Source organism: Alexandromys fortis, unplaced genomic scaffold (assembly GCF_014885135.2).
Source record: "Alexandromys fortis isolate MF-2015 unplaced genomic scaffold, M_Fortis_MF-2015_v1.1 scaffold_10, whole genome shotgun sequence".
Lineage (NCBI taxonomy): Eukaryota > Metazoa > Chordata > Mammalia > Rodentia > Cricetidae > Alexandromys > Alexandromys fortis.
The window spans coordinates 20,482,196-20,493,831 of NW_026067895.1; the positions used below are offsets into that span (position 1 = coordinate 20,482,196).

General features: G+C 47.4%; 1 protein-coding gene across 1 annotated transcript; it reads left to right on the top strand.

The window, feature by feature from the left end:
• The first annotated feature begins 4,865 nt into the window (after nucleotides 1-4,865).
• Hhex (hematopoietically expressed homeobox) lies at nucleotides 4,866-10,495 on the top strand. Its single transcript, XM_050159333.1, has 4 exons — nucleotides 4,866-5,316; nucleotides 7,330-7,508; nucleotides 7,691-7,741; nucleotides 9,462-10,495. Exons 1-4 carry the CDS (start codon nucleotides 4,953-4,955, stop codon nucleotides 9,675-9,677), a joined length of 810 nt encoding a protein of 269 aa, XP_050015290.1. The 5' UTR covers nucleotides 4,866-4,952; the 3' UTR covers nucleotides 9,678-10,495.
• The last annotated feature ends 1,141 nt before the right edge of the window (nucleotides 10,496-11,636 follow it).

The window sequence follows — 11,636 nt, forward strand, 5'->3', positions numbered from 1 at the left end:
AATGAAGCCCATCTTTCTCTGGAAAACAAACAAATAAACAAGAAACCAACCAACCAAACAAACAAACAAACAAAAAAAAAAAAAAACGAAAGAAAATGAAAATGAAGAGACCATGGGTCCAGTAGGGCAGGTTGGTTTGCCGACTAGAAGAGCCCATGATTCAGCCAACCAGAGTACTGGCTCATCGTTTCTGCTACCTTCCCCAGAGCTGTCGCCTAGGAGTCTGGCTGTACACCCTCAGACTTAGATTATCGGTCAAGATATCACTTCTGACGTTGTAACACTTGCTGAAACCCGAGGTTACACACTTAAGGTTTCCAGATGACATCATTTCCTCATTACAGGAACTACAAATGTGAGCTGCTACTTCAATGAAATATTTTACATATCATACAGTTCATCCCTTATTTTCCCCCTTGGGCTGGAAGATAGCTCAGTGATTAAAGCACTTGCCGAGCAAGCACCTGAATTCGGATTCCCAGAGCCCGCATAAATGCTAGGTGGGCATGACAGCCTACTTATAATTCCAGGAGAGACAAGGGATCCTCATAGCAAATGAGCTAGCAAGACTAGTCGTATTGGTGAGATCTGGGTTCGATTGAGAGGCCCTGCATATACATACATGCACACACACACATATAAATATGTATTTTCAGATACACACACTATATCTGAAACTCCCTCTGTAGACCAGGTTTGCCTGGAACTCAGAGCTCCACCCACCTCTGCCTCCTGAGTTTAATCTCCTTCTGTGATTAAAGGCATGTACCACTACACCTGGTTATATGATATTATATTGTACAGATATACTACATTTTTATCCCTTCGATGGATATTTGGATTGTTTGCCTTGGCTATTGTGTTTCCATTGTTTAGCAATTATGAATAATTCTGCAGTGAACATTGTGAACAAGTTTTTCTGTTAAAATATATTATCATTTCTTGAGTCTGAACCTAAAAGGTGGAACTATACAATAACCCACTGAAACCAGCGTTCTGGTATTATGGTAATGGTTACGGTGTGTTTAATCATCCCGAGAAGAAGGACCATGTTTTCCTATTTCATTTATGGTGCTGCCCACCAAAATGTGAGGATTCCAGACACTACATCCCCATCAACACTTTTGTTTTTGAAACCTCCTCATAGCTACCCTATGAAAAGTGGCGTCTCATTGTGGTTTTGATTTGCATTTCCCTGGTGACTAATGATGTTGAACATCTATCTCCTCACATGCTTACTGACTATCTGTATCGAATTTTCTGGGGAACTGCAACCTCAGATCTTGTACCCATTTAAAAAGCTTGGTGCTCTGATTATTCGGTGCATCACCTCTTTAAACTGTACAAATAAATACCATAAATTATATAATCTGTGGGCAGTAAAACTCACCCAGAGAAGAGTGCTGTGCATGTGGTAGGAGATGTGGAAGGGAACATGGGTGAAGATGCCACAGCGCCTGTCGCCTCTGTTATTTCAGGACATTTGTGATATGGACTAGGTATTTTTATTTGATGTATTAGTTTTAAAAACTCCTAAAACTCTTAGTTTTTGTCAAATATTAAATAAGATAAAATAATTTGATGCATGGTTGAATAAATTATTCATTGCAACAACTTAACATCATTATTTTCAGTGCAAATGCAGACAGAACCAAGACATGACAGCAAAATTCACCAATATACTCAAGCACAGCTAATTTGAAATTTTAACTCCTATGTATGCTTAATTATTGAAAACAAGTTGCAGAAGTTTACCTAAGCTCTCATTTGATAAATGAGAGGCCAGAACTACTTTTTCTTTCTGCAAAATTTGTTCTCTTGCACAATAACAATGACGAAAATAAATGGCACCAAATTTTTGGCAAGTCCCGTTTAATTCGGCATATAATTAAAATCTCATGTAGCCTTATTGGTTTTAGTATCCAGCAGAGAGAAAATATTGAAACTCCAAGAGATTTTGAATTAAATGGCTACAGCAGTTTTGTTTTATTAGTTCTGACTGTGTGAAAAAAAATCATAAGGACAACTTTGGAAAAACTGAGTTCTTTTAGAGCCCCAAATGACTTTTAAAACAATAAAACAAACTATAAACCCTACACAAGTGATATTAAAATTATGCAGTTCAAGAAATGTGGCCTTCACAAATGTGGTTGTAATCTTTTTAACTACAGCAAAGTGGACAGGATCTACCGGGGTCTGAAAAGCAGTGTTATACAGTTCCGCAGAATTAAGTGCTTCAGTTTGCTGGTGAGGATTATGTAGCTGAGTTGGAATGTCAGAATCAGTGCCTCTAAGGTCTCCACCCACTTTCCAGGGGCTACAGCAGAGCAGGACGGATGCACCTTTTACTGGCAATTATTTAACAAGCGGCTATTTCCCCAGCATCTTAAGCTTTACTTCCAGAGGTTTACAGATTTGGGTCTTCTTGGCTGGTAGCTGCAACAGACTAAACTCGAACCCTAAACCAATGTATTCCTGAGGAGGAGAATGAACAAACCATTGGGAAATATTCCACGAGCAAGAATAGTTCCCTGCTAGTTCTTGGGTATTCAATTTCTGAAGACACATTTGAACTTCAAATAATACTGGTCTTTACTTAATCCAATGGAGGTCTCTCTTTTCATCTTTTCTGTTTGTTTTGTTTCATTTACAGACAGAGTTTCTCTCTGTAACAGCTCTAGCTGTCCTAGAACTAGCTCTTGTAGACCAGGCTGGCCTTGAACTCACAGAGATCCACCTGCCTCTGCCCCTAGAGCGCTGGGACTAAAGGCGTGTGCCACCACCTTTTTTTTTTTTTTTTTNTTTTTTTTTTTTTTTTTTTTTTTTTTTTTTTTTTTTTTAAATGTGGGGTCTGGAGATTGAGGTCAGGTCTTCAGGTTTGCAGCATAGGGAGGCAATCTTTCATAGGCTGAGCCATCTCACCAGCCTCAAATATTTTATATTTGCTCTGGCATTCCTCCAGTTTTCCTATCCGCCATTCCTTTATTTTACTTGAACTCAATGGACTTAGAAATTGTCATAATTTATTATATACTTTCTGAACCTCATTATTGTTGTGTATAACGTGTGCCATGGCAAGTGTATGGCAGGTAGAGGATAACTGTGAATCAAAACTCAGGGTCCCAGCTAGCACCTTGACGATGTACTTTTGAAGCTTAAGTCGCCCCAAGTTGCCCAAGGGAACCCCTTTGAGTTGTCTGTTGTCTTCCCACGGTGTCTGGCACAAGATGTTTTGAAGCTCACCAGAAGCACACATGGTTCAGTTCTCCAGGTCTTCATAATTATTCTCTTCCAGCCCCATCCCTCTCTTGATGGGGAGTCAGCGTTAACTCTGTTACTTTCCTTCTTCGTTCACGTAACAGAGTGAACACATGGAGATATAGTCTTCCTAGCTCTCAAGGTTTTAACTCAAATAACAGCGCTTCATACTCGGTGGTTTGTCTGTGCTTGTAGCTTTTGTCTGTCAATTATTCTGAAAGGTGTCGGTGACTCCATCCCCAAGCAGTTAGGAAACTTTATGGCAAGTCTCAAACGTTTCAGATGAGAAAAGCCCAAGGCAATAAACTGACCCAGGCTGCATTAGGTACCCGCTCACAAGCGCTGTTCTAACACCCTAGGCTTGTTGACACCTACTTATCTTCCAAACATCATTTCCTTAGGGAAGACTTTCCCTTTCCTTTCTCAAAGCGACTCTCTCCTTTCCCCAAAATTAGGGGTTGTCCCCTAAGGTTTCAGACCATTCGGCACGATTTCTCCCTAGTATATATGTTACTATATTTATATATTCATTTTCTTCCCTGCTTCCATGAGGGTACGGACTACCTCTCTCGTTTGCTAATGACACACAGTAGTAGTTCAAGAAAAAAATGTGTGAAGTGAAGCTCGAACCCAGGTCCTCCATCCAGCTACCCAGTTTCCCCCCCTCTTTTGGATCAGTCCCGTAGCAGCTGAAGATGGAATTCCAAAGGGTAAAATTTAAAATCTCAATAGAAAAAAGTCTATTAATAAAAAACCTTAGCAGAAACTACCCAACTTAAGGTGTGGTCACCGCAGGAGGACGTCAATCAAGAAAATGCCCCTTTGCCCCAGAGGCGAGTGAGGCCGCATAGGCCCGAGGCCACACTGAGCAGCGCGCTACGACTTTCAATAGAAAACACGTGTAAAACCTCAGAGCCCGGCTGCGCACAGCTGTGTCATTCAGGGCCCCGGGACAGAGGTCTCCTCCCGCTTCCCATAGGATCGAAGACTGCACAGCCTCTGCCGGGCGCCGTAAGATCCAGGTCTTGCCTTGATTCCCGTCGGGAGCAGATTCTGCCAGCAACGAGCGGTTCCCAGGTGGAGAAATCTGGAGCACCTGCAGCCTTGCCTTCAGTACCCGTCTGGGACGCAGCCAAAGGCTAGGGTCTTCTCGTTAGAGCTTTCAGTAGCAGAGGGGCCCGCACTACACAGTGCCACCGTTACCCCAAGGAGCGCAGCCTCCGGGGAGGTTGCTCTGGCGTGCCAGAGGTGCCCTCCTGCCGGCGACCTCCTGGCCAGCCGAGTCCCAACGCTCCTCCGGGGGCCAGACGCTGCCTGAGTTTCCGCAGTGGCGCCTTCCCGCTGGGATCCGCGTTCTTGGCACACGCCTTGTGCTCACCTCTTCGACGGTCGCAGTCGGACTCTCGGTGCCTGGCACTCAGGGGGACAGCGGGACACCCTGGAGCAGGGTCCCCAGAGCTCCGCGGCCCGCTTGTCTCGGGGGCGGGAGCTGGGGCCGACGGGGGCGGGTCGGGCCAGGGGCGGAGGCGAGTCCGCGGCCCGCGCCATTGGCCGCAGGGCCTGGCGGCAGGAAGGGACCCGAGCGCGGCCCCACCCCGAGGCTGCCAGAGCCTATCGCCGGGAGCGCGGAGCGCAAATAAATGTAGCGCGGTGGCGCGGGCCGGCAGCTCTGTCCGTGGGGCTGCGGTGCAGCCATGCAGTTCCCGCACCCGGGGCCCGCGGCTGCGCCTGCCGTGGGAGTACCGCTGTACGCGCCCACGCCGCTGCTGCAGCCCGCTCACCCGACGCCCTTCTACATCGACGACATCCTGGGTCGCGGGCCCGCCGCGCCCACGCCCACCCCCACGCTGCCATCTCCCAACTCCTCCTTCACCAGCCTCGTGTCCTCCTACCGGACCCCGGTGTACGAGCCCACGCCGGTCCACCCCGCCTTCTCGCACCACCCCGCCGCCGCGCTGGCCGCCGCCTACGGTCCCGGTGGCTTCGGAGGCCCTCTGTACCCCTTCCCGCGGACGGTGAACGACTACACGCACGCCCTGCTCCGCCACGACCCCTTGGGTAAGGCGACCGGGGTCTGCGGGGCCGAGCGCGGGCGTCCGTGAGGAAGGCGGGGTGGCAGCGCGCGGGTGGCGGCGGGGACGGACGGGAGCTGCAGGAGAAAGTTGCGGAGAAAGCTCTGAGCCGGCGACTCGCGGGTGCGCGCGGGGACAGGAGGCGCGGGGGCCCCCGGTGGCGCGCTGCAGGCGCTGGGACGCTCGGCGACTCTGATTGCTTTCCCTGCACCTTGCAGACATCGGGGCGAGCGAAGTCGGGAGAGGCCTGGGACGCCCGGGGTAGTAGTGAAAGGCAGCCCTGGCCACGCGTGTCGGCCCGGGTGGGGCTCCCTTAGCGGGAGACACCGGGAAGAGGACGTCGGGGCGCCCCGAGCCTGGCCCCTGCAGCGCAGGGATAGCTGGCGGGCCGGGCGGTTCCTGGGCTGGGCTTGGTTCAACAAGCTTGTGTAGTGAAGGAGCCTGACCCTTTCCGTTCATACAGGAAATCTTGAGTTCTCGATAGGAGTAAATCTGGTTTCTGAAGCTGTTAAGTGTTTTCCTGGCTGCATGAAGCAGACCCTTCCCCCGGAGTAGTGCACGCTGCTGATTATTTTATCGACATCCTCAATATAGACAAATTCAGGAAACACTCGACGTCTGATAGGCAGGATCCGTTTTTCTGATATTGTTCATTTCCTCTGTGTGGGATGTGACTTTATGGCAGCTAAAATAACCAGTTGCTTCCTCTCGGCTCCCCCCCCCCCACTTTGGAGGCTGTTTTGCACTAGTCTGAAGCCTGACGCAAGCAAAATCTCGAAAACACAATGCCAGCTTTTAGAATGTTTAGGTGTAGGCCCGAAGACAGAAGGACGGAAATACGGACGCACCGCTACCACTTTGGAGTAGGAAGGTGAAGACCCCGAACAGTTAGGAAGGGCGGTGGAGACAACGCTGACTCCGTGGGGGTTTTCGGGGCTGGTCCCCGCAATGTTCTAAGAAATACATAAGCAACGGTGACGGAGTTCGGGGCCTGAGTCCCTCGTCGCCTGCGCGGTCCGAAGCCCCAGAGCGAATAAGGACCAGGGTTTAAAGTAAACACCCAGACAGTTTCACTGGGGGACCTAGGAGAAAATTAACATTTTAATGAATTAGCATTTTAATGCCAGCATTATTTTGACGTAGCCTCCAGCGCTCCCCTCATCTCACCGCTACCGGGATTCGGGGTGTGGGTTTTATATAATTTTGTAGTTTAAAAGTTATTGTATTTGTATTTTTAAAATTTCAACCTGCAGGGTGTGTGACCGGCGCCCCACTCTATTCCCTGTGGGGCAGGAACGGCCCTGGGGCAAACGTTTTCACAGAGATCGCCTTGGTTTCCTTGGGTTTCTGCTGGGCCTGAGCAGAAGGAAGCTTTTTTTTTTTTTTTTTTTTTTTTTTTTTTTTTTTTTTTTTTGAGACAGACCAACAGGAAACACATTGACGGAAATGTTGCCATAGCCCACGGGGTGGCTTTAACTGGCCGCCCCCGCAGGCCGAGTGTGAAATCAGAGGAGGCCGAGGTGTGCTCCAGCCACGATTGGAGGCCCCACTGGAGGCCTAACACGAGCGCCCTGCTAGCGCTTCTGTGCAACCAGGCCTTGGAAAGTGTAACAACCCCACTCCCCCCTTAAATGCGCACACTGGATCCTTTGCAAAAACTTGAGTACACACAAGAGCTGGTCGGTTAACGAAGAGCATTTTAAGCCCGGCAGGGCTTCTCTCGGGGTTGAGAAGATTTGTTTGCATTTAAGCCACAGGTGTGAAGGTCGGGTAGTGCGGGGTCTCGAGTGTCCGAGCAGGTTTGTGTGCTAATGCAGTTTAGCTGACTTTGTGAGGTGGTAGGGACTATTGAGTCCATCTGTACCCCTGAGAATGTATGGGTTGGGAACAGGTCTGCGTTTTGGTCTCCCGCCTTGTGTCACCTGGGACCAAGGTAGGTCTGGGGACTGCCCAGAGGACTCTAGCGCCGTGGTTCACCCGCCGTTCTTCTGGCCCACAGGCAAGCCCCTGCTCTGGAGCCCCTTCCTACAACGGCCCCTGCACAAAAGGAAAGGCGGTCAAGTGAGGTTCTCCAACGACCAGACCATCGAACTGGAGAAGAAGTTCGAGACTCAGAAATACCTCTCCCCGCCTGAGAGGAAGCGTCTGGCTAAGATGTTGCAGCTCAGTGAGAGACAGGTCAGCCCGCGGGGTCCCACAACCCCAGCTGGTTTCTAGGGCTGAAGAAACCACGGTGCGGTGCGCTCTGCTTCTACCCAACTGTAGAACTGATTCTCGCCATATCCCCAGTCCCTTCTCCGCTCCTCCCCAGGTCTCTTGGGATCTGGAACCTGTCTGTAAACTTGCTTTCTTTTCTGTAGGTCAAAACCTGGTTTCAGAATCGACGCGCTAAATGGAGAAGACTGAAACAGGTATTGACAGGGCTCCGTTTCTATGGAAATAAATGTTTGTATCATGTTATCTAAATGCGGAGACCTGTTATGGGTTGTATGCAAAAGTCATTTGAAGAGACTATTTAACCTCTTCACCTTGATTAAAAAGGCAAATAGTCCTGCTGAAATTCAGGACGAGTTGCTCAGGTGGCACTAACGCTAAAAGCACCTAATGCAGTTCCTATATCAATTAGCCAGGGTTTCACACACCGGCCAGTAAACCGCCTGGCTAATTGTTTTATAAAGCCCATATGCTGTTTATCTCATTAACGCAGGAAAGATAAAGTAATTGACAGTAAATGACTTAAGTAGTTATCTTTGGGAGAAAATTGTTTCTTTTATTTACACAGCCATAATAAAACCAGGCAGGATTCAAGGGTAAATATAAAGACACAAACACCTTTAAGTCTTATTTGCACTTTTTGAAAAGGAAGAATTAAATATCAAAGAGTTTAAAAGTTATTATCCATCTTTGCCAGCTCTTAAAATGAATATAAAACGCATAAAGAAATTGCCAGGCCTATTTGGAAAGTAGCTTAAACTTCCTAAGGAGTCTTTCAATAACCCTTGTTAAGAAATATACAATTAAAAAAAAAAGTAAAGGGAGCGTCCCCAAAAGCTACCCTGCTGACTTAGAGCTAAAGGTTTGTTTTTGAGGTCCCAGACGGGGTGTTCCCAGTTCTCGGACAACCGCTGATGACTCCTGTACACCTGGGCTTTAAATAAGACAGGATGGCTTGAAACGAAATGGTTTGCCAAGTGGGGAAATTCAGTGTAGATCTTAAATTGTATTGATCACACTTTATATTTAAAAAGAAAAAAGATGCTAAAAAAGAAAAAAAGGACATTTTGAAACAACAAAAAGCTTCCTGTAGCTTTATTATTCAGAAGTAGTTGAGGATTCTCCTTTCATCACTGACTTAGTATGGCTTCTGCAGACTTGCTCGCTGAGGAGTACAATGGTTCTCTCTAGTGTTTGTATCCTTATTAGACACCCTCAAGCTTAAACACTCACTGGCTGGACTTGGTTCTTATTCAAAGGCTTGGAGCTCATTTCCCAATGACTTTTAAAATGGCACTTTCTATGAAATGTGGGAAACTTTTCCCCCAGGAAATTTTCCCTAGATTTTAAGCAAATTGCAGTCACTTCATCAATATTATTTGGTCCTGTGATTTTTCTTTGTCATGATCTTGAGATTTGGTACATAGTTATGTGTATATGTGCTCACAAATTACTTCAGAAGACCAAGAGAAAAGGATTTTAATCTATGATTTCGAAGCTTCTTAATTTAGTATATGTTTTTCTTTTTCTTTTCTTTTCTGGGAGGGGGGTGGGCCTTGGTATAACAAACCAGCCATTAACATTTGTTCTCTAAAATGCTAGAAAATGCGTTGAGGGCGATATTTAGAGAGCGAGGACAGTGCAGCCTGGACTGAACGGAGTTTGTTTTTTTCTCCTAAGCTGAAAGTCTTGAGATCATGGACCTGAGTTACATATAATCTCTCTCTGATGTGACTTCTCCCTCTAATTTCGAATGGGGACAAGAATCACAAGTGTGTCTTCTTAGGAAAGAGATTTTAGATGAAAACAGTTGATAACCTAAACTTTGTAAGCAAGCTAAAGGCTGGGGGGGGGGGGAATCCATTTTGATTTTTATGTCTTTGATCTCACGTCTGCATTTTCATTCCTTTCTTTCAGGAGAACCCTCAAAGCAATAAAAAGGATGAGTTGGACAATTTGGACGCTTCCTGTGGCCAGGGCCAGGACTCGCCCAGTGAGCAGAGTAAAGGTGCCTCTCTGGATACTTCTCAGTGTTCACCTTCCCCTGCTTCTCGGGAAGACTCCGAGATCTCAGAGGATTCGGACCAGGAAGTGGACATTGAGGGTGACAAAGGCTACTTTAATGCTGGATGATGGTCACCGGCATCGTCCAGAGACTGGACCTGCGGATAATGTTTTTCTACAAACTGGAAGACTATGGGAGAGAAAACGAATGTCATTCTTGTAGTGTTCTGAAACTGTTTAGTACACTGGCATAATTAACAAATATGCATTGAAACCTTAATTTTGACTTTACAGATCCTATATATATACATATATATGTATATATACACACACACACACCAGTTTTAAGTTGCTTTGATGAAGTGGCTTAATGTATCCCCATTAATTTCTATTTATGAGAAGTAATTTGAACTTTCATTTAAAACTTAAATTATAACTTTAAAGGTTTTAATAGGCTGTGCTTGAATGACTTTTCCTAAATCTGTGGCCATACCCTCAGACTTCAGAGGGTCACTTAGAAAGGGGGCCCACATTTGTGGCTTCTTGGAGCAGTTTAAAAGGACACACTCGACTTTTACATAACACCTTACATTGCTGCCTTAGCTCCAATGCCGTTCCTGAGCACCTGGCTCCAGGAGTGTGCTCTTATAAGCAAGATAGTTGATAAGGTTCTGAAAATCTTGTTTTGCTCACCCAGTGCCTTTGTTAAGGGATGGCACAGTCGGACAGTCAGGGAAGCCGACTCGACTCCTTTGTGACTGCAGGTAATCCCATGTGAACTAGAACTAGCAGGACAATTAAATGTAAGTAGATTGTAGATAGTGTGTTTTATAGAAACAATGTATAGCATGTATATAGAATTATTCCGTGTAAAAATCCTGCCAAAATGATGTTTGATTTTTTTTTAAAGAATTTTTTTACTTGATGAGTTAACTTTTGTGACCCTGTTGGAATCTCTCATTCTTTGCTTGAAAAGGCCTAAACACATTACTTGAATGGCTTTGGGGTATGTGTGTGTGTGTGCTTGGCACAGGGGTAGGGGGTAGGGGGCCCCATGGGCGGTGGGTGGGGTGCCCATCTCCTGGAGTGTGAATTTGAGTTTTCTTAGGAGTGTTAGCTGGAGCAGATGTGTGTGTGTTGGGGACTGAGCATGGCAGGTTAGAGCCGCTATGAGCACCATCGATTGGTGTGAGGCCACTGGCCTTGACCAGCATGAGTCAACAGTGCGTCACCCTCACTCTGTCAGGAGCCGAGCTGCTGTGCTTTGTGCGGGGCAAGGAAGGGTTTGGAGGAGCAGGAGATTTAGAAACTCTGGGAACGTGAAAGTCAGCGGCCTAGAGAGTGATAGCCGCTGCTCTGAGGTGCTAGCCGGTGTGAGACCCACGGGACCAGCACTCCGCCTCATATTACCCCCCCCTCCCCACAGGTTTCCCTTTGGTAACTCCGGCCAGTGTTGGGGGACAACAGCCAGAAGCAGGAAGCATCAGGAATCTGATGGCTGGGAAGAGTGCTGACAGGCGGGTGCAGCCCTGGGTATTAACCTGCAGTCTAGAGAGCCCAGGTCTGACAGGCCTCCTACAGAGACCTGAGGAGAGGCCCAGCTTGGCCTCTGTGGAGTCTTTTAGTGGTATAGGAAAGAGCCTGTGGTGGGTTCTCACACCCTGCCTCCTGAGAGTCCAAGAAGGTCATGGAATTGCGGGCGAATCGGGTTTCCAGAAAATACTCAGCACTGACTGGTCCTTTGGCAGAGGGCAAGCGTAGGCCTGGGCGCTTAAAGGTCTACGTTGTAATTTTAGTTCTTTGTCTCAGAACTTCGAGAGAACGTCCCAATTGAGCTACGTGACCGGCTCCAAGTCCCTCAGTCCCAGCTCAGTTCATGCTCTGCACAGCCCTGATTCTCCCCTCGCCTGGGTGTCAGAGCCCAAAGGAGCCATCGAGACGGGGAGTTTTGTTTCCCAACAGCGGCAGGCCCCTAGTTCTAGACCTGCCTAACAGGTTGCATGAAGTTTCAACGGCCATAGTCGGTTTGCTCTGAAAGTGGGACTGCCTGTATCCACGTTCTGGAGAGTGAGGCATTTGAATGGAATT

Bases quoted from the DNA above. Each gene is read 5' to 3' on its own strand.
- Hhex (XM_050159333.1), top strand. From the start codon at position 4,953: ATGCAGTTCCCGCACCCGGGGCCCGCGGCTGCGCCTGCCGTGGGAGTA. The intron at 5,317-7,329 runs GTAAGGCGACCG...TCTGGCCCACAG, and splicing joins GCTCCGCCACGACCCCTTGG to GCAAGCCCCTGCTCTGGAGC. The intron at 7,509-7,690 runs GTCAGCCCGCGG...TCTTTTCTGTAG, and splicing joins TGCAGCTCAGTGAGAGACAG to GTCAAAACCTGGTTTCAGAA.